The sequence below is a fragment of the Protopterus annectens genome, chromosome 15.part0 (genome assembly GCF_019279795.1).
Source record: "Protopterus annectens isolate FY-2018-M chromosome 15.part0, PAN1.0, whole genome shotgun sequence".
Lineage (NCBI taxonomy): Eukaryota > Metazoa > Chordata > Ceratodontiformes > Protopteridae > Protopterus > Protopterus annectens.
Window position 1 is genome coordinate 250,396,253 of NC_056749.1, and position 26,403 is coordinate 250,422,655.

General features: G+C 36.7%; 1 protein-coding gene across 1 annotated transcript in view; it reads left to right on the forward strand.

Moving 5' to 3' along the window:
- Positions 1 to 26,403, forward strand: part of KCNMB4 (potassium calcium-activated channel subfamily M regulatory beta subunit 4) — a 702,735-nt gene that overhangs the window by 479,577 nt on the left and 196,755 nt on the right. The window contains exon 2 of the mRNA XM_044057002.1: positions 23,761 to 23,888. Coding sequence (XP_043912937.1) covers positions 23,761 to 23,888 — 128 coding nt within the window. The remainder of the gene's footprint in view (positions 1 to 23,760; positions 23,889 to 26,403) is intronic.

The following is a 26,403-nucleotide window of genomic DNA, read 5'->3' on the forward strand; positions in this document are numbered from 1 at the left end:
CAGCTGTAGAGGTCACAGAGGTTCCCCAACAGGGATTACTAGGTCCTCAGACATCTGCCATATAGATTAGTCCATCCCTCTACCTAGTTTCATACATACTCCTCAGAGGTGACTGCTGTCTGGCATACAAGGTGATCATGGACTCCACCTTGATGGGACTGCTGCACAACTGCAAGTCAGACTCCACTCTATTAACCTGCAAACACACACCCTCAACCTGGTGTGACAACAGGACTTGTTGGCAGGTCAGATGTGTGTCCCACACACTCACCCTGCTGTGGAATGGACAGCCTGTCCACATCAGCCAGGGTAGCTATTTACACTTTTTCAAGTGAGACCTGGATAACTGGATGGTTAACAGGACATACATACTTGGGATACCACCTGTGTCCCTGTTCGACTGGGGTATTGGGTGCTGACTTGCATGCACATGGGCTAAACTCTAGGCTAGGCTTTTGAGGGCGTCAGAGTCAGTGGCCTAGTAACCCCGTATGATCCTAGGTATACCTGTTCTGGCCCATGTGCTGTGGCAGACTGTGTTGTTATGTGTTCACACCCATCATTGCCATCTACTGTGGAGTGTCCCCTATGAGTGACATCCCAGTACCATGTCATGCAGCCACCATCTGACAAATAGATGAGTGGTTCTACAAGTGTATGGGTACTTTCCAGCAACATCTGTGCTACACAATTACAGACAACATGGCAAATGTGGTGCAGGTTATCTTCCTTCTAGGTTTCCAACATCTGCAGTTGGCAGATGTTTGCAAAATGTGTATATGTGCCTGATATATGTGGACCCTCTAACAGACAAATGTGGATGTCTGGAAAACAGTTGGAAAATAGTTATGGTACATTAATATCTGGTACTGCATTCATTCCCTTACATGTATGCTCGATATGTACAATCTGCTGCTGAGGCAGAGCCTGTGTCACCCCACTACCTCTGGCTATTACCTGCTATCCTGCTGCAGAGGGTCAACATATACACTAGCCATAGCTCTCAGGCAATGAGATACAGGTGTGGAGTACACAGTAACCTTGCCAGAGTATATCAGGAACAGTCAGGGACACCTGGACAATGTTTGAACTATACCTGTGTGACATTCACAGACTGAGAGGAGCTGACTGACAGTACATATTGTGATATGCCAGTTGTATCCACCAGTACTTACTGTCACTATTGTGTAATACATAATCCAGTAGCATTTGCACGTGAGCTCACCATTGCTGGGGGTCTCAAGAGCCAGAGCTGTAATCTATGTCACAGAAGACAGAGACAAAAGGGGAGACTGTAGGTGCTGGACAGCTGACTAACAGCAACATGTCATTCCAAGTTATGTTCTACAGATCCTAGTGTTGTAATCCATATTTCCCATAGCTGCATCTTCCCATCTGTGTCCCATTATATGGGGAATTCTATTACATTCCCGGTATAGTGCTTTACTCCTTTGTATGCAGAAATCCAGTGGTATATTCCTTGGATAGCACAGTCTGTCTTCATGAAGAAAGTCACAGACCTGTTTACCATAGGTAGCAGCTTACCTTTTGTAGATGATGTTCATGAACAGGTGATTGCCTGTGCACCAATCTGTGACTCACACTTGCTAATTGCATCCAGAACAGCTGGGGTGCATTTTCATTAGCCAATGGCATGGCAACACAGTGCTATAATTAAGGCCTTCCTGTAGGCCTTGGCCCTTTTCCTGACCTGTGAGGAGGACATTATCTAGATGTGGGGACTACAGCATCACAGAGGGTAGGTAGAAATACTGTCCAATGTTTGGACTGATGTGGTATGTCCACAGATTTGCATGCTATGTTTAACCATTGTTAACAGGCTTTCTGATTCTGTGGCAGTTTACTGTTTAACAATATGTGTTGGGGTCAGTAAGGAGACAGACAGATGTAAGTGTCATATGTCATTTTTATCTGAATGTGCATGCTGTTGCAGTTGCCTCTGGTCTATCAGCTGTGTATGGTTGTAGGGGAAGACTGTGACACATGTCACTGTCACTTGACCATCTCCCCCACCCCTTTATGTATGGGTGTTGTGTGGATGTCCTGTTCTTTGTGTTTGGGAAGTATGGTAGGTCTGTAGCAGGTAGCTGAACATACAGCTGCATGTGTTGCAGGCCGCAGCTGCTGCATTCTGGCCAGGAGTCATACTGAGGATTGTGAACACATTGAGGGACAGCAAGCTGTATACGTCAGTGAGGGAACAGTGTCAGCTCTGTTGTCACAGCATAGTCAGAGTGAGTATACCCATAACAGTCCAGATGAGGCATGTGCCTTTGGTACATATGTTAACTAATAGTGCCATCCCGAGAGTGGTAGGTGACATTTAGGACACCTATTCATATTTGTGACATGTGTTTCACCCTACAGGCCTTTGACGTGCTAATGTGGGTAGCAGTGACTGCAGTAGCAGGAACCAGCTCTGCTTGACATTGCAGGGCTCAGTTATGTATATGTTCACACATGCTAGGAATGTAACAGATAGAGCTACTGACTCATTATTATGGCAGGTGTAGTTGCAAGATATATGTGCATGCATGCAGTGTGTTACACAGGATTCCCATGGACATGTGTGTTCGGATGGGTATGACTTGTAACACTGACCTGTCTGTCATGAGTTTGTAACCTCAAACTGCACTGACTTGCCAGTAGTTCAGCACACAGACTAGGTTTTATGACAACAATATAAGTAGGTGGCACAGCTGTGGACATTCTGCAACAGTCTGTGCAGTTGGCAGCTCTACTGATATCGTAGGCCTCCCATACATCCATCAGTATGTATTTGGCTGTGTACTGGTTTGGTGTCTGCATCATAGGCCCAAGTATGCTGCCATTTATCCCATTATATGTAGTAGTAGTGTGTCACTGTCAGAGCTAAGTGGCCAAGTGGGCTAATGCACTATGCTATCATTGACAGGGTCCAGGGTTCAACACTTGGCAGGTGTGATTATTTTTGCTGATGTGCATCAATGTAATTCATGCTATGTTTATAGAAAGAGCAGTTACTCTTCAGAGCTGAGTGGCCTAATGCACTATGCTGTAGTTGACAGGGTCCTGGGTTCAAAACTTGGCAGGTGTGATTATTTTTACTGATGTACATAACAGTGTCAGAAACAGCTAAGGTGATTAAAGAAGTTTTAAGCAGTTTTAAGTGGATTTAAGCAGGTTTGCGCAGTGCAGCGCAATGAGCCACACCATTTAGCTCAGCTTAAACCCCTGCTAATTCCAAAAAAAGAAAAGAAAAAGGGGGTGATGGGAAAGAGGTGAAATGGGGGCAAGCAGGGGGAAAAGCAATGTGAAAAGCAGGTAGGGATGTGCAGGATGGTTGTAGGAAAGGACTATAGATGTCCATTTCTTGTACAGCAACAGTTGTGCAGGTTGTGGACATGGGGTGTGGATGACATAACTTTGTTGATTAATTGCTGTAATGATTATGGACAGTGTAGGTGTGGGTGAAATAGAGAGCTATGTATGGGGTGATACTTTTCTGTGGGACAGATGCCTATTTTTTTAAGGAGAGAGTGGAACATTGGGGAAGGGATATAGGAACATGTGGGGAGGTAAGTTGGGTAGGAGAGGTAGCATTTGCAAACAGACAAGACAGCAGATAGGGGCAGTGTATGACACATGAGGAGGGTAAACACCTTGGACAGGGAGGGTGTTGTGGAGTTGGAGAACCAAGTGCCCCCAGAGACAGCAGCAGTGGAACTGAGCTCCCCACCCATTGGCAGTCACCACTGCTCCTTCACAACCCCAAAGGTGGCTGTGCTGGGGCTGGGCACCGCAGCCAGCCTGTCCCTCTAGATGTGCCTGTCTGCCCTCAATCTAGTGCAGTCAATCATCCAAATCATGCTGGAAAATCCTGTTCACCATCCCTGAAAGCTGTTGCTGGGTGACCACTCTCTCTCCACGCCCGCACCTGGGATCAGGCCCCATCCCTTGAGGTAGTTCCACTGTGGGTGGTGTAGGACCAGCTGAGGGAGCAGTTCCAGGTTGGGTCCCTGACATGCTGGGACCTGGTGCCATGGCCAGTTGGGGGTTGGTAGGTGGATCCACAGGAAATGACCTACCCACTAGTGCTATGGTGTTGAGGTTTTTTCAAAGTGTATAGGTTAGTCATGTACAGCACATTTAAACATTAGTTATAACAGCATGCAAGGGTGCATACAGAGCACAAGAATAAATGGAATAATAATCAGTATTGTAACCACATGCCAGTAACAGTTACGGCAAAACGCCAACAACATTGGTATTTCAACAAGGTATGTTAGTATGCAACCATTGTAATATATAACAATAAAACACAAGGCCCAGCATTAGGTTTTGAGAACAACATATGTGAAAAGGAAACCATACCCATAGTGTAACAATAGTAATTTGTGATGCACATACAAGGTGGGGGAAAAGAGAGAGACATTCCATTAACAACAGTATAGGCTATATTGTTTGCAACAGTACTGTTCTATACTCTCTAGTTCTGCCCTTACTTTATGTAAAGAGGTGCTCTATAGCTTCTGTAGCACATACATAACTCTCAAGCTAAGCATGGGACAGTATATGCCAACCTATAACACCTACAGGTACAAAATACAGGGGACTATTACATGTCAGGAGAACATATATGACTACCAAACGGTCTACTTTATGTGCTCGAAACACGAAAAACCCTAATCCAAATAGCACGACACATAAAGAGCGAACCATGAATATGTCGAAGGTACTAAAGCACGGAATTTAAAACTTCAAACTGTCATAGTTGGCCAACCCACCACCAAACACAATAAAAAAACCACATACATACACTAACCAAAACCCTACTTCTAACCCTAAATTAAAGCACCAAAACCCTACTGCTAACCCTAAACTAAACCCCACAGACACAACTATCTATGCACTATCCTTAACCCCTCCCTAACCCTAAGGTCCGTAACTACCACACACTTCCCCTACGGAGCTATACCCAAACAAACTAAATATTCCACACACATACACTTAACAAAACCCTACACTAAACCTTACATACATTACCTACATAAAACCTTACATACACTACCTACCTATGCACTTACCTTAACCCCTCCCTAACCCTAAGGTCCATAACTATCATACACTTACCTTACGAAGCTATACCACAGATGGGCCAACTATGCAAATTCAGTATTTCCACTTTCATTCGTTCGACATATTCACGGTTCGCTCTTTACGTGTCGCACTATTTGGATTCGGGTTTTTCAGCTTTCAAGCGCGTAAAGTAGACCCACTACCAAGGTGTACTGTGTACAGTTATTGTGTGAGTGTGCTACTGACTTACTTCGACTGGATGTTATAGCTGTGTCTAAGGGTTTTGGCAACCGTGATCACTATCCATGACAGTGTGACACTTGAGACATGTATCATGCACAGTACAGACGGTTTACACTTATCCCACCATCCTTGGCAGGCATGGGGTTAGACTATCAGCTGACATTCACAGATGCACCAGGCATACAGCCGTACCAACAATAAACCATTTTATTTGGCTTATTAACTAGGAATACTAGTGTATTTGTTGATGGTTTATTTAATGAAGTCTTATCACCTTGCTGAGCAATGCTGTTTGCACACTAGTACATCTAGACACAGAAATTACTATACCATTCATACAGCTACTACTGACATTTATTTACCTGTAAGTCCTGTGGGGAGAAAAATCTGTTAACAGTACATAACTGTTTTTCTATAAATATTCAGTAGTACTTGTCTGTTTCTATGCATATATAGTTTTACTTGTCCCTGGATTTGAACCCCAGTCTGTGTGTGGCAGAATGAACAGCCTACATATCATTTATCAATTTGAGCTACTGAGCCACTGCTATGATTGAGTAATATGTGCCTAGAGCTCACCTGGTAACAAAGACTGACCTAGTAATCTAGGTAGAGTGTCACACATGACTGCAGTGACAGTTGAACACACATGCATGAGATTCATGTATGACAGAGATAGGTGAACTGTGTATTAATACTTAGAATACAGATGTACACATTTAATCCCAGTGGATAGGAATATGTGTGATGTGTACAGACCATACTGGGGTGCTGGGTTGTCAACCTGACCCATATACAGTTGCAGATGGTATATTTGCAGTCTACAGCTATTACAGTTTCATACTTGCCGGCATCAGCATAACTATGTTCAGGAATGCATACAGCTGAAATGCAAATGTTAATACAAGACAATCCTGAGAGAAACACATTATAATACCTTAGACATTACTATTCTAGTTTCAGATCTTACTGCAGAATAAAATGTCTTAATGGATTATATCTTGCAGTACAGCTCCACATCTGCAGTTTATCAAAACAGTTCTTTATTGGCCAACCTTCAGTCACTTCATGGTATTATACCAGTGTTTACTTCACAGCAGTTGTAATAATCAATTTCTTGACCAACAGCCCAAAATACACACATTTGGCACAACAAAGCTTTATTACGGGTGACATGAAACAGTGATTTGTATACATCTAACAGTCACTATTGTTCAACACTTTAAATAATGCAGGCATTGAAAGACAGCTGTTATTCCACAATGCATGCAGTACTAACTTTATTTCCTTAACAATTCTGACTGCAGGTGTACTTTATTTCCTGAAAATTATGAATGCTGTTGATTTATTCCCTTCACATTATGAATGCAGTTGTACTTTATTGCCAGAACATTATTACTAATACAGTATACATTTGTTATTCCTTAAAATTATTAATGCATTAGTAACTTTCTTTCCTTCACATTAGCAGGTTTCATGCTTTCATCTATATTGCACTGTACCTGGCATTACTCACTTATATCAATCCAGGTCTATGAACACATTCACTCCAGTACATGCAAAACAGACTATACCTACTGGCAGTTACTACTGTACTCTTTCTTAATTATATTACTATATATTGCAGAATATGTCTGTATTCACCACACTCTCAGTGCAAACTGGCCAGTTGCAATGCATAGGCCTCCAGGTTGCGAGCTCTCTCCTCTGCAGCTGTGGGGAGAGAAACACAGCATTATGCATGCCTGTCAATCAGATATTCATACTAGACTTTGGTAAGTCAATGCTTCCTATACTTACAAACTTGTGGGCCACTGTCATCCTGAGCATCTTGGATCCACTGGGCAAAGAGATCCCCCTTGCTATGCTTCAGGTCATCATAATGGTGATGCACCTGCTCAACTGTGTGGGGCATACCAGTTGCACTGGTGATATTGCCTGCTAGGCTGTCCTTGGCCTCTGATTTGTATTCCAGCTAGTACTGGCCCTGCAGCAGCCAGATGTCATGGTCTTTTACGAGGAGCACAACCATGATCTTGAACTCCAATATGCCCCACTGCTGCACCTGGAAGTGTGCACCCTCTCCAACTCCTGCCATAGTTCCTGCACGGGTCAAACTCCAACAGGTTCTGGCTATATTCCCACCTGTTCAGCTTAAATAAGGCTGTTTTCCAACCCTTTACTGCCATTGGACCACTTCACTTAGCACCGCCCAATCTGGCTAAGCTTATCTGAGCAGTGCTTAAACTGGCATTGCTTAGCAGTGCCCAAACCAGCGAAGCGGAGATGCGCATTGCTAAGTACTGCTAAAATGGGTCCTTTTTAAGCATTGCTTGTCTTGGCGTAGCAGTGCTTAGCAGAGCTTAACTAAGGGCAAACCAGATTTTATTACAAATATAAAAAAATATTGAAATTAATTGTTCATTAATGATACTTTATTATTATGTGTATCTGTTTTACTTTATATCTTCTAACCGTATGTATTTTAGTTATGTTATCTTGGGGTGTGACTTTAATGTATTGGAAACGTGTGTGTAACTGGAGCTTTTCTCCTCAGGTCTCCATTAAAAATGGGCTTTTGGCCTAGCTGGACTAACCCAGTTAACAAATGTCAATATATACATAATTAAAAAAATAAATTGTTATAACCATTTGCTAGCGCATGTAAAAGCTGAATGGCCTGTCTGTGTATTTGAACCATGCACCTACTGTACACAAGGCCATGACTCTAACCATTCAACTACTGTGGATATGATGACTGCAGCTATACAGTTCTGTATAGCTCTCAGTTATGTTTAAGCACTGCTGAGCACCGCACCGCGCCGCCCAAACCTGCTCAGCTATGCGTAAATGTGACCTTTTTCATTAAAATTAAAAGTATCCCGTTTCTATTTTTAGATGTCTGGCACATGTTCATTGCTCAGCACTGCACTGCACCACACAAAAAACAAAACAAAACAACAAAAAACATATTTTACTTTTATATTTTATTGCCATCCGACACTTTAACTGTGCAGAGGGTGTTTAACTCATCTCCGGACAGAGTAACATACCCCTACACTGATTCTGTAACCGTGTTATGTGGCTCTTTTTCAGTAGCGTGCCTTAATTAATATGCAAGGCGTGCTGCTGAGAGGGAGCCACTGACATGGCCACAGTACACTCTGTGTAGGCTTCCTACTATACCTACATGGAGTTTATTAAATCCCCAACTAAATCTTTCACATCACAGGTAGTCCATGACTTCAGTTTATGTTTCTTTAACATTTTACATTACTAGTCTCTTTTCTACTTTTCCCCTTTGTTTTCTTATTTTTTATATTGTAAAAATGTCCATATCTGAATGTTTTTTGCCTGTATTTCACTTCAAATATCTTTGGTGCTGCTTTTTTGTACTGATTAGTTTTACTTTCTCATTTGCATAAATATTGCACAATATTATATCTCTTTTTCTTTCCCATGTCCATAGTTCTTCAGATGTCTCCAGCTCTACCTGTTTCTCCTTACTTGGGGACTAATTGTTCTGTCATGCTGTTACATAATCTGTGTTAAACTTTCTACAATAAATCCTTCACTTTTCAGGTATTTCATAACTTCAGATTCTGTTTGTTTAACTTCTAATTTGTGACCTTATTTGTTGTATTGTGAAGATTTCCCTTATCTAGGTGCCTTTGCCCGTATTTCTCTTTAAATGTCTTTGGAGTTGCTTTTTTGTATTGACTAGTTTGGTTTTCTACTTTGCAGAAATATTGCACCATATCAGATCTCTCATTCTTTCCCATGTCCATGTTTCTTTATTATACCTTTAAATTTCTAGGTTTTGTTCTTTATATTTTGCATTTCCTCAATCCCGTCTTTTTCCAAATGGTCCACAGTTTCTTGGTCTATGTAATGTTTTTCATGGATCTGTTGTATTAATGAACACAAATTTACATTTGAAGCTTTTGACAGTTTTTCTTGTGCAAGTATTTTTTTCCTCTAATTTCTCTATTAATGTTTTTGAATATGTTCTATCTGGAAATTCTGGGCTTGCATAATAGTGACAATGCGTAATTTATTTCATATCCTCAATAGGCTATTCTATTGTCTTTATGGCTCTTTTTTGTCCTGCCAGTTTATGTAGACTACTAATTCCTTCTACAGCAGGGAGGCCACCCTCTTGAGTCTGGCCTAACTCCATTGTAGGAATGTTTCCATGTCTTGAGGATTTCTACACTGTAATTGTTTTCCAGTCCTGGCACCAGTGCACATACTAGGATTGTGAGCTTTTTTATCCTGGGAGTTGTGCACTCAGCAGTCTTTTTTGTTTTTTAATATACTTCTTTCCATGATATATGCTATATAAAATACAGTCTGTATGTCAGTGTCATTCTGGTGAGATTTTGCAAAACAGAGTACACCTCATGAAGGTACTCACCAAGACTTGAGATTGAATTAAATTCCAGTAAAACTCTTCTATTTTGCTTGGTGATTTTGTCATCACTCCATTTGGGCCTCTGAGAGAGTACTATATGTCTTACAAAATCCTCTTTAAAGAAAGGATTCCATTCTGTGTCTGTAAATGTCAATTTCATCTCATATCTGGATAAAGAACTTATTTTTAAAACTGTTTGGGCAAATCCCCTGCTGAAAATTGATAGTATTAGTCTCTGGCTTTTTTTTTAAGATTATTCTCAGGAAGTAATGGAAAAAAGTAATGCATATGTACCATTGGTAAAGCCCTTAAAATGTAGAATTAAGTTTCATATTTTATTTCCAGTAAGATATTTCAGTCAGAAGGAACAAGTACTTTTGAATCTTTAGATGATGCTCTTTCCTTTCTGAAATTTAAAAAAGATTATGAATCTTCAGGAAGAAGTACACTGAAGCCATGCAATCCTAAAGAGACAAGACAGGAGTCCTGAATGGAAGACTCCTTGTTCTAATAAAAAGAAAAAAAAAAGACTCTTGAAAATGGTACATTAATATAATGGATTCGTGTGATTATTTAAATAAAGTGTATTTTAGTCTATCCAGTAATGTAGACATAGAAGCTTCATACAAGACTACTTGCTGGATTCAGAAAACCTTCCTGCATCATGCTAAGTGAATTTGCATGATGCAGCTATGTGCAGGGCATGTACAATTCAGAAACACAGGCTGCACATGATGGGCAGGCTAAACAGCACTATTGGACACAGTATATGCTAATGGGGGTCTATATTACTTAACTGAAGAGTCATTTCAATGAAGCTGACTTCATCGACCCCAAATCAGTGAACTGAATTTCCATGGATGTTCACTACTGTGAAAAATTTCACCAGGGAAAGGAAGCAGATGGCCAACAGCACATCTTTGACTACCGTAGTGGCATCTAAGAGATGGTATATGTGTATATATATATATATATATATATATTTAGTGTGTGTGTGTGTGTGTGTGTTTGTGTGTGTGTGTAGGGGTGCAGCCCTTCACATTGGGGGATGTGGAAGGTGAAGCCCCCCACTTGGGTGGGTTTGATATACTGCAGTTTGCATTCCAATGTGGTGTCATTCAGGTAATTACTTTCCTTGGTGAATTTTTTTTTCGATGGGGTCGTTCATGGAAATTTAGTTCGCTGATTTGGGGTCAATGAAGTCAGCTTCATTGAAATGAATTTTCGATGAAGTAATATAGATCCACTAATTTCCATATAATGAAATGATAATGAAAAACATTGCTACAGTGTTCATCTCAGAATATTCACATGGGGCAAACAAGATTGCAGAGTGATTCATAAATGTACAAATGCCACTCACTGAGGTTATGCTGACTGAATATTTGAAATATTTGAACTTGGTTGAATGTTTATGTTCAGACTAGGAGAATCACTAAAGAATATTAGGGGTTGCTGCTGTATTAATAAATAGGCTCTTATTGCAAATGCTGTGCTCAGCAGTACGGAGGCTCATGGTCATCCATCTGTGCTTAACCATTTATGCACTTTGTGACACCAACATTGTGAACTGTTTTTAGGTAGACAGGGGCATTGCTCAAGAAACTGTGGGCATCTGTAGGCCTCATCTGTAGCTCCATTGGAGTCATTAAATACCTCTCCCAGTGGTTTCATTCTTTTTCACTGTAAATATTTATACTGTGATTTGTTGCATTTTACATGAACATTGGTATTGCCATTATATTGCTCTTTTTTGTGATTGACTGATTTTTACCATTCATGAATTAAAGCAATTTCCCTGTATTTTAGGGATGGTATCATAACATGCATCTCTTGACTCTTTGGGACAAAGTATGACACAGTTTTCATGAGCTTGTTTTGATTAAATTAGATCTTTCACTTCTTTAAGATATAGAAGCAAGTTATCTTTCATTGCACATTTTTATGAAATGCAAGCACCATTTCTTTTACTATACAGAAGTCATGTATATTCAATAAAGTTATACAAAGTTCATCTTTGTCATTATTTACATACATTTAATTTTAAAATTAATAATTTACATTGTTAGATATGATGTACATAATATACATTTTGCTCTTTACATTATGAATTTTCTAATTGTATTCTTACTATATTCATTATTTATTATGCCTTCTTTGTCTTGTAACTGAACTCATACTATATGTGTATTAATTGCCTCTTTTATTATCTTTTATCTCTGGGATTGAGACTGAAATTGGTCAGTTTTGATCAGTGCTCTACCATAGTTAAATTCAAATAAATAAATAAACAGCTAAATAGTATGTCCAACCAGAATATAACATTTTCCTGAAAAAAAGGATGGTTGTGATCTTCCTGTATTTGTTGCATTCAAGAAGAATGTAGTATAAATATTCAGTATTCTATTTATTGCAACTGCAGGGGAACTGTTTTGCAATATATTAATGTTAAAAACTTCAAATATGAATCTCTTATAAATAGATAGTGGACAAGATATACAGAAAAATAGTGCTATAAATTAGATGAAATTGCATTGTGAGTGGTGATGTGCAGAGTGGGACTGATTAAGTGACACAACATGCTGAAATTGTGCAATTAACATTTTATGCAAATGATCTTATTGCCGTTGTAGTTGTCAATATTATATTAAAAGTTTTCATAGCAGGCAATTGAGCATAATGATTTTTTTTTAAATCCAGACTAAATGAGATTTCTCATAACAATACACGTTTTTTAGTTCAAGGCATAGAAATTACCTTTTAGAGAAGATGTGAAAAAATGCCACTATTTTTTACAAGGCAGTTCATAAATGCATTAAGCGGAAAAGCTTAGGTAAAAGTATCAAAAATCACTAAAGCCTATGCTTAATTTTGTAATATAGTCTCATAATCCAGGGCATCATTTTCTGACTGTTTATGCTAACAATAAATTATTTCCTTCATTGTTACATCTCCTATAGTGAAGTCTGTAATCTGACAACAGATTACTTTAATTTCACCATTACAAGCATTATTGTTCCATGTGTTTGAAGATGATAAGGGAGGATATGTTGATGTTTGCAATACATCTTGAGTTTGTTTCAAGGAGTGGAGAAAGATAGCATAGCTGTGATAAGACAAAAGTTTTAGGAGTATTTCAAGCCAAGAAAATGTCACATACAAAATTGCAGCCATTTATTCTTCATGAAGGTTGATGCTCATATAAATGATTTAAATTATAATGCCACATATTATGAGTTTAGTGAGTTACATCAAAATAATACACAGTATGGCATTACAAATTACACTGGTAGCAAAATAAGTTATAACACTAAGGAAAACGGATCCAATAAGGATTTAAACCACAGTTATTGCTCACAAAATAATTTACTGAGCACTCAAAAAATTAATTTGTGTGAAATAACTGCTGTTCAAATCCTTATTGAATCCCCTTTTCTTGTCATTATACCTTTTGTGGTTTAGTGAGTTACATATTACCTAAGAATAAAGCAAATTTACATGTAGTATATGAAATGATAAAAGGGTAGCTAATTACTATAATCATAGTAATAAAAGCTTGTTGTAGAATTTTAAATGTGTGTATTTTGAAGGGGATTTTACCAGCAGACATCACATTCAGCACAGATATGTGCAGAGCTAGTGAAATTACTTTGAGTCAAGCAGTTAAAAAAGGAATTAGAAGCCTGTAAAGCTGCACATGTAGAAGGAGAATAAATGACAAAAACAGAAAATGCCAAAGAAGACGATTTATATTGAGGTGTTTGTCATGAGGTATAGTTATAACCATGATCTGAAAAATTTTCCTACAGAGGTATAGTTATAACCATGATCTGAAAATTTTTCGTACATTGGATCAGGTGTTTAGGAATTTTGGTAAGATAAATAATTTAGTTAAAGTGTGTAAAAACAGAGTAATATATTGCACCTGAAATAATGCATTTTATGAAATAGAACCATGAAAATAATTTATGAGTTGGCACTGTAGATGTGTAAAGAGTACAAAGATGCAAGAATGGCAAAATGAGATTGCACTGGAGCAAAAAAAAAAAAAAAATCCTGTTAGATTAAGGGAAAGTGAAAAACTTAGTTCTGAAAATGTGTTTTCAACAGCTACAGTTTCCACAAAGGAATCAAACCTTGGGATGATCAACAAGGTAGTAAAGTGAGTCTTGATTAAAGGAAAGAAGGATTTATAATGGAACAAAAAATGTATAATGCTTTTTTAATTTGGTATCCCAAAAGTGTTTTGATTAAGTTAGGCACTTTGGCAGAATATAGCATGACATATGTTAAAATATTTGAAGCATTGACTATAAAGGGCAAGCAAACTCCTTCCATTTACAAGTTGCTTGCTTATTCAGGTCATTTTGTTTAGTTGTGGTGTCAAAAATTGTTTACTTACTTGAAACTCCATGAAAAGGAAGTATAATATTAATTTTGAGATAAAATTGATGTTCCTTCAGTCTTGGGTATTTGTATTGCTAGAAGTGCAGTGTAGTTTAAATGAGTTATGCGTGAGAAGAAATGGCTTGTCGTAGAATTTTAAATGTGTGTATTTTGAAGGGGATTTTACCAGCAGACATCACATTCAGATTGATCCTACCATAGTACAAGTCATGCAAGCTCCAAGGAAAATTGAATTAGAACTAAAGCTTAAGACTGTGAAGACATTACATGAAAGGGGAGCACACATTTGATTATGATCCATACTGAACCATTTGACTGGATAAATATGTTTGGCAGTTAGCACAGAAGGTTAGTGCTCTGACTGTTACTGAGATTATGATCCATACTGAACCATTGGCTGGATCCATACTGAACAATTTGACCGAATAAATATGTCTGGCTGCACAGAAGATTAGTGCCCTGACTGTTACTTTGTTGCTCCATGCAGTTACAGGTGCAGGGTTTCATACCATCCACCTCTATTTACCTAATGTGCAACTCTGAGTAAATCACATGACTAGACTTTCTTCCCAGCTCACCCCTGAAAAGGACATTTGTGTCCAGTGAGCTTACCTAGTTAACAAATGTATAAAACAAAATAATAAATAGCATGGTTACCATGGCAAACAAAGTAACATTTGTATTTATGGTGATCTGAGAAAGCTTAATAAAGTAATAGACAGAACATTATCACTTTGTGCTATAGAAAATGTTGATAACATAGGTTCATATGTGGTTAATAGGCTACTGGCCCAAAACCCATTTTAAAACTAACCAATCTTACCTCAAATTTACCAAAACGTTGTTTATGTGTCAATACCTCATGGGCATTTATGGTTAGGATATAGGCTTGTACACATCAAACATTCACATACTATCCCTGTTTTGGCAAATTAAGCTTGAAAAAGAGTTTTCCATGCTGTGTTTATTTAATGTGCCTATTGTAAACCACAGATTTTTCCATTTGCCATTTGTCATTGCATCAGTACAATAAGTGTTTCCGAGAGATGTAATAAAGATCACGGATGGTTTTATTGATGGCACTAACATCATTTATTTTACTCTAGTCTGGGATATCACCACAGAAGAGCATGATAGGAAACTGAGCATTTTCTGACTAGAGTAAGCCAATAAAATGTCAATCTGAACAAAAGCAAATTTAAGGCCAGAGTTGCAAAGATAATGTATATTGTCCATATTTTGACACCAGATGGCTTGGAAACAGATAAAAACAAGGTAGATATGCTGTCAGAGGATAAATAGTTATTTGAGACATTTATAGTTATGTTGCACATTTGTAGCTAATTCCTAAATCCTGTGAGATTTATGTGTCATTGAGGAAGTTGATGGAACATCATGAGGTGTAAAATTAGGCTGTGGAACAGGAAAAGAGGTTTGAAATGTTGATGTATTTTATGAATAGAGCACCAGCAGTAAACCCCTTTAATATTATTAAAATGATAATATTTTCAGTTGATGTCACTCAGACTATCTTTGTTAGTCCACAAAAAGGAACTCTTGCAATTGCTTGTGGCTGTGTGATCCTTGAGAAGTATATTTATAGTCTTAAGTTGAGAGAGTGCGTAAAAGCCATTACAGAATATTTTTGAGCAGTCATTGCATATTGGATTAGGCCTCAGCAAAGTTGCGATGAATATTCTATATCTGAAAATTTTATAAATTTGTATAAATATAATTTGTGGGTTCATTACAATCTAGAAGATCACATGCATATTAACAGATATACTGAGTCATTTGTCTTTACAAGAGAAGAATTCAGGTATGCCAAATCATTAACATCTACAGAAGCAAAATAGGATCTCTTGAGAGATGGACTGGTGGTTAACTGGGTTACACCTCAACTGCCCAGGATTTGAAAAAAGTCAGAGAATTTCAGAGCAGGTGAGAATGTTAAAGGATGTTTCCATGATGATTTGGCCAGAGTAAAAAAAAAAAATCCAAAAGAAACTCACACTTTATTTTATTCAAATGAAAGGTAGTTTGTATCTCAGGTCTGTTTCTCCAACTGAGTAAGTCGATCATACCAAATCATTCCATGAAATAAATGTTAAATAGAATGCATTAGTCTCATCTCATCTTGGCATAGCTGTATGCAAAGAAAGAGTACATGATTTTATATTTATTTTTATCAGGTGTGTCAGTAGTGAGACAACCCTTACTGCTGCAGTGTGATATGCATAACTTTTATCAAAGTAGGAATGAGAGGGAACTACTAATGTCATATTCAGTCCAAATTAACCCATAGTTACAGGCTCATACAGAACATTTACTTATTTATTTATTTATTTATTTATTTATTTATTTTCATTTGTTATCCAGTTGAATAGGCTGATCAAAACTCTCTTTTTGTGATGACGAAGGCTTTCACAGCATCACTAGGTCATCTACGTAACATATGTTGATCACTTTTCAAAGTTAGGAGAAATTATTAAACTAGTTGATTTAACACATCAGTGTGTCATTAATGCAGCTATATTTACAAGAGATGCTTTTCCTGATACTGTCATGTCAGACAATGGTCCTCAATATGCAGATGGAAAAGCCAGAAGAGATTTAAGACTTTAAAAAATAAGCATTAACACAGTCAGCATAAAAGAAAATAATAAAAATACATTAAAAATAAGAGGAAATGATTTATAGGACAAGAAAGAAGACAGAGAGAAAGTAAATTGTTACTCAGTGCGTACTGCAGATGGTAATACCCGTATAAATAATTGCGCCAATCAATAGGAAAATACTAGTACAGAATAAAAATGACCCATATTGCAAAGCAAATTAGTGTAGTAGGAAAAAAAGAAAAGAAAAAAAATGCAGTGAAGTGCCAGGGTGTATGACAGTGGAAAGAACATCAAGCAGACAGAAGAGAATGATATATATAAGTTATGTGTAAATGCATCAAATGTCTGTAAAAACAGAGACAGAAAACAGTGACAATATAAATTAAGAACATGTGTCTGTGTAGTATATGGTGTCTGTGTCGTATATGAGAGGAAAGCAATGCAAGACCTGAAAAAGTGATAAAGATGATATAACTTAAGTCACAGATACAGGATTTTGCTTTTATGTAATAACAAATGACAGACAAAAAATTAAAGCCGCAAACTATCCTGAAGGAAAATGTATAAGAATATATGTTTATGTCTCAGTAATATCTCTTTCCATGAAACTTGTTTATGATACAAAAGAAAAGATGAATAACAGAATTATAAAATATATTTACATTGTACTTGAAAGGTCTACGAACAAGAACAACTCTATACTTGTGCAGCATGCTGTCCCAAAGACAGCCACTATTTGAGAGTGCACATATTGTGTTTGATCAAAGTGAAAACATAATGGTCACAGTGATGTAGTTGAGCTTATTGCTGTATTTAGCCATGATGAAGCATATGAAATTTCTCACACGGCCTGCCTCTGTTTATAGAGGTAGTCATTTTTTGACTGCTCATTTCTAATGCTTTAATTTTATCAAAGTGGATGAGATATTTACCAGCAGAAATTATTTCAAGTGTTTGTTCTCGGACTCATGCAATGACAAGACATACCACTGATTGCTGAACCGTGGCCAACTAACTTTGCTTTGCATTTGCACCCAGATTACCTGCCGGCTCATAGTAATCATTTTCTGACTGTGCAATTTTTTTATTTTAATGCAGTGATGTGAAACAAATAATGGCCATAGCAATGTATTTTAAATTGCTTCTGTTACTCATTGCCACTTCCTGCCAATCCATAATTATCATGGATTTTCACTGAAAGAAACTCTGTCTGTTTCCTCAGTTCCCATCACCAAAATAACCATGTTCTGATTTTTCATGCCTAATATAGGTCATTGATGAGGACACTGTTTGTTGTTAATGATTTTAATAGATTTACCTACCTTACTTAACAAAACAGAAAATAAATTCAGTTTTTATTCTCTTGATTTAGCTAATTTTCCAGTATATCTGTAATAATTATAATATGTATCAGAGTAGATGACTCTAAGTAATGTTGAGGATCCCCCCTCACACATAAACATTGTTCAAAATGTATCATTTATAGGTTCCTTCTTTATCACTCCAGTTCAGACTGTCTCTGTTACACATACACACACACACACACACACACACACACACACACACATACTTTTTGTCATAATTGCAGAGAAAGGTTAATCAGCTACTCCCAATACTGCATCTCTAGATGGCAAACACAATATAAAACCTGTTCCTGGAGTCCATTTTACACTTAACTTTTGCCTTAGGTACCTCTGAGTCATTCAGTCATTTCTGTATCTTATTCTTAGACATGGTTTTGAAAAATCTTAACTTTCCTGTTTTCTTTTCCTAAGAACTATCTTGGTTTATTTACCAGTACTACCACTTAAATCCAAATGTTAAAATTAAAAATGGAAGTCATCACAGCTGTCCCCCATACACCTTCATTTTTAACTACTCATGTTGTTTAACCCCATCTTAGCAATAGTAGTATTTCTAGGCTTCCCACAAGTAAACACATTTTTATTACTGATTTTATGGATGAGGTCCTGTTATACCTACTGAGCCCTGCTATTTTAAGACAGCCCTCTAACAGGTAATTGCTTCTGTTAGTTGTTTTTCTAATTATAAACTTAACTATAAATAAATATGTAATACATTAATTTTCTGGTAAAGGGTAAGGCTTCCACAGAATGCCAACACTCAGCAATTATAAAACATTTAAGACCATACTATAGGAATGACCTCAACTTTTGTTTGAATGACTTAAATAAAATAAAGAAATTAAACCAGTCAAGATAGTTCATGTTCACATTGTAGATAGATGCTGTGTAATTAAAGTGAATATTTTTTCCAAAAATAGTTTGCATAATAAACATGTTTTGTTATACAAATCTTTAATTACCTATTTCATCTGAAAAAAAGTTGAAATAAAAAGTTTACTTTTCATGTTCTTCAAAATCATCAAGGAAGTTTCAAAATCCCAAATCTCAATAAACGTATACCAAATTTCTTACGGTTATCCAATAATAATAATAATGAACCTTAGGCTACAACTCTTTATTTCACATGTAAATAATGTGGTTTTAAACAGTGCATTGTTGCCACTAAAGAACATCAGATGTCTCCCTCTCCATGTACTATATCTTATCATAAAATACAATAACTTTGGCAAGATCTTGCTTAAAGAAACAAGGTTCAAGAGATAACGTATTCTATCCCAGCCAGTTGTACATAATCCTATTATCTACAATAGTTCAATAATAATTACTACACTCTTATTCTTCAAATTGACCAAGCTAACCCTCTTTGATTTTACTTATTATCAATGTCTGAACTATCAAATACAACCTAAGGAAACTCTTCACCCTAGGTTTCTTCACACATCTGTTAAGACATGGGTTGGCCAAAATATCTCCTATAATTTATTATGTTTAGGGGAAATTTAATATGTTCTAGAAATTATTAATTCAACATAGGCCAGTATGATTTTGAAACAATGCAATAATCCTTTGATTACCTTCTTTCTCCAACGTTTTAAAAATATTGGACTGAAGTTGTAACACTGGAAACATCACCCTTAATAGGGCTCAGATATACAATAACTGTTCAATAGTAGCCTTTTTTGTCAAACTGTGATATACACAGCTCATGATTTATTAAAGATGCTCACTTGATCTGAGCCTAATTAGTTTGCCTTGGAGTACACCCTGTAGATCCTGTCTGTTTTTATGACTGGTATAGATATATATAAATGATTTTGAAATTTTACAGCTGTGTCTTGTATCCATGATAAAACATCAATCAGTCATGCTGAGTATAAGCTATTGTATTCTTAAGTGTCACTAGACCTCAACTTACACTACTTCCTTTTACATCTCATTAATCAAAGGCTACTTGTGGCTTTATTGGTGCCTGTCATTCTGAAGCATTCACGGAAATATTATGTTCTTTTACATTGGGCTCTCAGGTCAGGTGCAAGCTGTCATAAACGGCTGATTGCTTCTGTTGCCCAATAAATTAATTAATACATTCTATTTTGATAACTTATTTAACTTATTTAACTTATTAAGAGTGTCTGTTTTCCTTGTTATGTTTGATTAAACAGAACTAACTCCTAATATTGCTATTAATGCTTTGGTTTTATCCTTTGTATATAGTGTGGTTTTCTTTATGTAAAACAAAAAGCATGCAGTCTGGCAGTTAGCACAAAGTGTGGCATTTAGTGCATAGGATTAAGGCACTGAACTGCTAATGAGCTCCTTCCTGTAAATAAAGGGTGCAGGTTTGGTTTCTTTTCAGCTCCATATGCTACTGTGTGACTCTCGGCAAGTTGTTTAATCAGATAGTGCTCCTGGGTTGCCCCTGAAAAGGGTCACCTGTGTCTAGTGGGCTTATCTGCTTAACAAATGCATAAAATAGAAAGGTATGTATTATAACACAGCTCGGTATTGTAAATCATTGGTGTGAAAATTCCATGCCTAGCCATGGATAAACTGATGCATAACATTCTAAAAAGACTATTATGTCAAACCAACACACAGAAGAACAAGAGTATACCCATACCTGTGTCTCACCTGCCAAACACAGCCAAGAATAATATTACCATATACTTGTGTAGGCTTATATGCAGCCAGATCTGTTTACTTTTAATGACTGATGAATATTTAAAGTTTCAGATTGTGGATTCAGTTGCATTCCTATCAAACCACAGAGTAATCTCAGTCATGGTAAAGATCTGTACAGCATTTGAAATACCAGAATGCATACATTTTGATGGTGGACCTCTCTTGATTTGAAGAGTTCTGTGATATTCAAAGAATAACATACAGAAATGTGACTAGATGGGTAAGAATTTGAAATATTTAAGTAGTGGGGGGTGTGAGGGTACAAAGGGGCATGCCCCCTGCATACAGCATTTTTTTTGTTTTGTTTTGTGTTGAAAATGTTTTTTTTTAGATTTGAAGTATTGACGGTTCGATCATTGAAGTTTGAACTTTAGTGGTTCAAACTTATCATAGTGCTACAATATGATATAGACCCCTCAGTCTGAGGTGCCATTTCTCACAATATTCCCTTTTCTCTGTGGTATGGTAATCTCAGAGTTGGTATATATATATATATATATATATATATATATATATAATATATATAAGTTTTTCGGGGGGGGGGGGCTTGCCCACACATGGCATTGCAGGAGGGGCTTGGAGTTTTAAGGAGAACAGTGATTTTTGATACTCGCTCTTCTACTACGTCTTTGGTCTTTTTTTTTCCGCTTGTCGGCACTCTGTGTTTCAAGTGCCAACATTTCAATAGGGAGCTGACAAGATAATTTCACTGTGGTCACAAGCCAGTGTCATGATAAAGATATTTATAGCCAACAGTGGGAAGGCCTTAAGGATTGCAGATGTGTACACTTCTGGTGTTTGACTATGAGGAATGTGGCAAACAGGTGAACACCGTAATGAGTTGCAACTTGTCATTGCCAGACACAAATACACTGCCCCCCCAAACAAGCAGTATCAGTGATTTTTTCACCTGGATCATATAAAACTACTGTTTGTTTTCACTAATAGTGCACCTCTCAAAACAAGTTACCAATTTACGTGCACATTTCTAATGATTGTGAAGAAAATGAAAGGCACAAAAGCCTAATTTGAAGTTATTTTTCATGCAAACAGGGACTTCTTCTAAATTAGTCATATGATGTAACTGCCCTGAGTTTTTACAGACAGCTTGTCTTCTTACCCCCAAAAGATAGTTACATTCTGTACTGTCGTCTGATGTTAATCTTTGATGAACATGAAAGAACAAATGGTCACAGTAACATGTTTCACATTTGTTGATGTGCACTATTCTTCCCAACCAAGCCATAGCAACAACTTTCAAATACTAAAAGCAACCAATCTCATGTGCATAGAGAACATAGTAACATGGGATTGATTGGGTGCCCTTGTCCTGTTAGTGTATTACAGGGGTGCAAGTGAAGTTGTTTGCATGCATGTTCAATTTAATGGAAAGCTGTGGGGTAGTTATCTGACTAATAAAATTACTGCACTATACAAATAACTACTATGCTGGAGCCCTAAAGAAGATGTTTTTAATTTTAAAATGTTTTTTGTATTAATTTTAAAATAAAAAAGCCATTAAAATAAGTTGTCATTGCACACGTGATTAAGAGATGATTCATGACTCAACATTAAAGTGTTAGTATATGTTTTATTTCACCTAATATGCCTTTTACATGAATCAAATAAAATGTTAAAAAAATACATATTGCTGCACTGGCTGGTTTCCATTATCACTATGGGAAAAAAGCAACAATGTTGCACACATAAAAAATGATGTGCATTGGAAACAATGGAATATTTCAACAAAGTTGAGTTAGTTATCAACATCGGGAACATTTATTTGGTCATGGAGCAGTGATTTTAGTGACATATTTCATGGTGTCCATCAGTTTAATCATTACATGCTTGTATCCTTGTTCAGTTTTTCATTGTTTTTACTCTACTTAAATGTGTGGTTACTATTTTTTAATGTACATAAATGCATTTTAAATGCATTTGGGGGTATTCTTGTGCCATTTTACAATTTTTATTTCTGCTTTAACTGTAGTCAATGTGTGCCTGATGTCAAAGAATATACATTATCCCCATTAATCATCTGTGGTACTTACAGTATTAATTTATTCCAAAAATGTATTTAAATGGAAAAAGTAAATCAGCTGAGGATTAAGGAAGATTGTTGTTGCCACTTCATGCTGTAACTACTACGTTTAATTAAAGGCTATGTTTTTTTCTGTATACATAAATGTGTTTGAAGCATGTTCATGCTATTTTTCCAATCTCCTTTTCTCCAGTTATTGTAGTTAATGGATGCCTGCTATTACAGAATGTAAAGGGTGCTGCTGCCACCAGTAACTGTTACCACTTTCACTCCTTGCTATATTAATGAATTAATTAAAAAAATTAAATGGAAAAAATATGTATGAGGGGTTGAGATGGAGTGTGATTCCCCCTACATACTATAGCAGCAGCTTTTATTACCTACAGTGTTGCTTTTCTGTGCTTTATTTTATTTTTAGTCAATTTACCTGTGTTTATTATATTGATTTTTGGTGTAGAAGTAGGACAGTCTCAATAACTGACACATATTTGTTATTGATGTTGTCAGTTATCAGCACCATTACTGTCAGTTATTGAGTGTCTGCCTAAACCTGCTCAGTTAACATACCGTACTCTCATAAACTATAGCCACGAAATCGTGTCCGCATGATATCTCCGTCAAGACTTTTTTGAGGATGTAATAAATTAGAAAATAAATAGCAGTCATTCAGCGTGATGAAGGGACATCATTTCATCAGAAAAGTCAAGATAAAAAGTTTTTGGATATAGTTGTCTAGAACTGACTACATATATAGTGATGCATTTTAGTAAGTCCACTAACCATGACAAAGGTATGGAGATCACCCATGTGTGATCACCAAAAGTGGAATCAATGAGTACAGTTGTAATGTGGTTTTTGGCAGATTTTGCACAAATGCATATAACAAGCACTTTCAATTTATTTGGACAGTGTTCGTATATTCCACCTTGTGAGAGGGATAATCAGAAGAATACAGAAACTGTTACGCACTGGCAAGAATATTGGAAGGAGGAGATTGGATCACAGCCTTTTATTTGTTTCTTTAACCAGCACAGAAGGTGAGATACTATTGTTAATTCAGCACACATCTGCATGTATCAGTCATATAATTAATTAGTATCTTCAGATAGGGAAATAGTGCTGAGAAAGGCTTAATGACAACTTTTGCATAAAAACTCATTTGTCTGATTAAAATGAATGCATAAAATTTGCATACCATGCACCAAGAAAAATGTGAGGATACAGTATCTTGAAAGAAAATACATATCATTCATGGCTGTATGAAATGTTGATGTAAATACAAGGAAATCAGTTGTAGAATTCAGAAATGAAATAAAAAGCTTAGCCTGAATGCCATCTCCATTAAATAACACGAAGATGTCATCCAAGAAACGGGTGTAGTAAACAAGGTTCACCCTGAAGTGCTCAGCTTTAAAAACAAAAGTTCTTTCCCAATATGCCATCACCAAGTTGGCAAAGCTGGCACCACAGGGCGACCCTATAGCGACCCCTCGTTTCTGTAAATAAAAATCCTTATTGAATAAAAAGTAATTATTAATAAGAATGATGTCTAATAAAGACTCCACTAAAGTAATTTTGTGTGAAGGAGCTTTTTTAGATTTAAGCAAAAGACTCACCCATTCTATGCCCTCTAAGTGTGGAATAGATGTATACAAGTCCTTAACATTGATAGTTAAGAAATTGTGATTGGGGTTAAATTCCATGTTGTTAATATTCTCTAGGAAGGTCCCTTGTATTTATATCAACATTTCATACAGTCACGATTGACTATTTAGATGTGAAACTTTCAAAAGATAAAGTCAATAGGGGGTATGTATCACAGATTTTTAGAAAACCCACGTACTGTAACTCATTCCTACAGTTTTCTAGCTGCCATCTGTTCCACCAGAATCGGTCCATTATAAAAGGCCAATTCATAAGGGCAGTAGAATGACCACACTTGAGCTTGATTTCCATCAAGAGTGTGATTTACTTAGGAAGATGTTTGAAAAGCGTGGGTATCCTAGCGACCTTATTGGAACTTTAGTCAGTGAAGTTTCTGACAAAAGAAGACTTGGAATCGTCTCTCCCATCCTTGGGCTAAATAGTTTAGAACAGGACAGTCTTGTTCCTCACACGGTAGATTGTCAAAACAGTGTATTTGTCCTAACACAAATTCCATTACAAACTTTAGCCCCTAACTTCAAAGGTGGATTTATCACTACCTTCAGTAATGATAGTGGCCAAGTCAAACGTATTTTATGTAAAAACTGGCAGTTTATCTTGAGTGATATTTCACTATTCAGTAAACTAGGTCCAGTTCCAAATATTGTATTTCACAGAGGCCACAACCTTAAACACTTACTTGAATGTGCTGGGCAACAACTTAAAACACATAGGTATGCTGGAATGAATTTGTGTGAATCTTGTAGGATGTGTAGATTCATGGAAGTGGGCAATACATTTTGTATAGGTGACAACAAGTATGAGATTAAATTTAAACTCAACTGTAATTCCAGACTAGTAGTCTATATAGCAAGATGTGTCTGCTGTCCCGCATTCTACGTGGGGAAGACTGAACATAGACTGCGGGACAGGGTTTATGAACACACCTATGCTATTTCAGTCAATAAAATTGACAACCCACTAGCAAGACATATAGCAAATAATGTGGGCCACAAATTTACCTTTAAAGCTATAGATCAAGTACAAGCTAATTTGAGAGGTGGCCCACTGAACTTACTTTTAGAGGAACATGAGCTTGAATGGCAAATCCTTTTGAATGCATTTGTTGTACCAGGTTTAAATGATGCTTGTAACATTGCCTATCTTCTGAAACTAAGAAGTCTGAGACGGTAACTGGTATTTTGCTTGAATATAATTCTATTCATTTTAGCTCTACAATATTTTAGAGAGATATACCCAGTTGATTATTCCATAATTTTGAAGTTTAGTCTAACTTTGTTATTGTTTGAGTCTAACAGTTTAATGCCTTCTGTATAACTATTTATAATAGTTTTGATGACACTTTTAATCTAACAAACTTGCAGCTTTTGTATTTAGGTTTTATGAACACGTGTTTTTTTAGCAAATGTTTCTTTAAGAACTTGAATTACTGGAGGTGTGGTCATCACATGACATGTCTCAATTACTTATAAACTACTGTTTGAAACTGTGTATCTTTTCTGAAGAAGTTGCCACATTACAAGCAACGAAAAGCGCTTCAATAAATTGTTTTATTTTATATTTTTTGGATTCCTGATACTTCCTGTGGTGGGTCTTGGTGCTGCTGACTTGTTTTTTTTGTTTCAGTAGTTTGTTGGCTTCCTTTCCCTGGTTTATATGTTCCAGGGCTGTCTTTATTGTCACAGGTACACAATCTCTAGTATTTTTGTTATTACTGAATAAGTAATATTTACGGGTCTCATAACTATCTTTAATCTGTATTATAACACCTCCATGTGATTTTTTTGTTAGAATATCTGTTACAGTAAACACATTTATACCCTGACATAACTCGTTTCCAGTCATTGTTCTTTAACTACTTTTAATAAACAATAACAGCATCGCTGA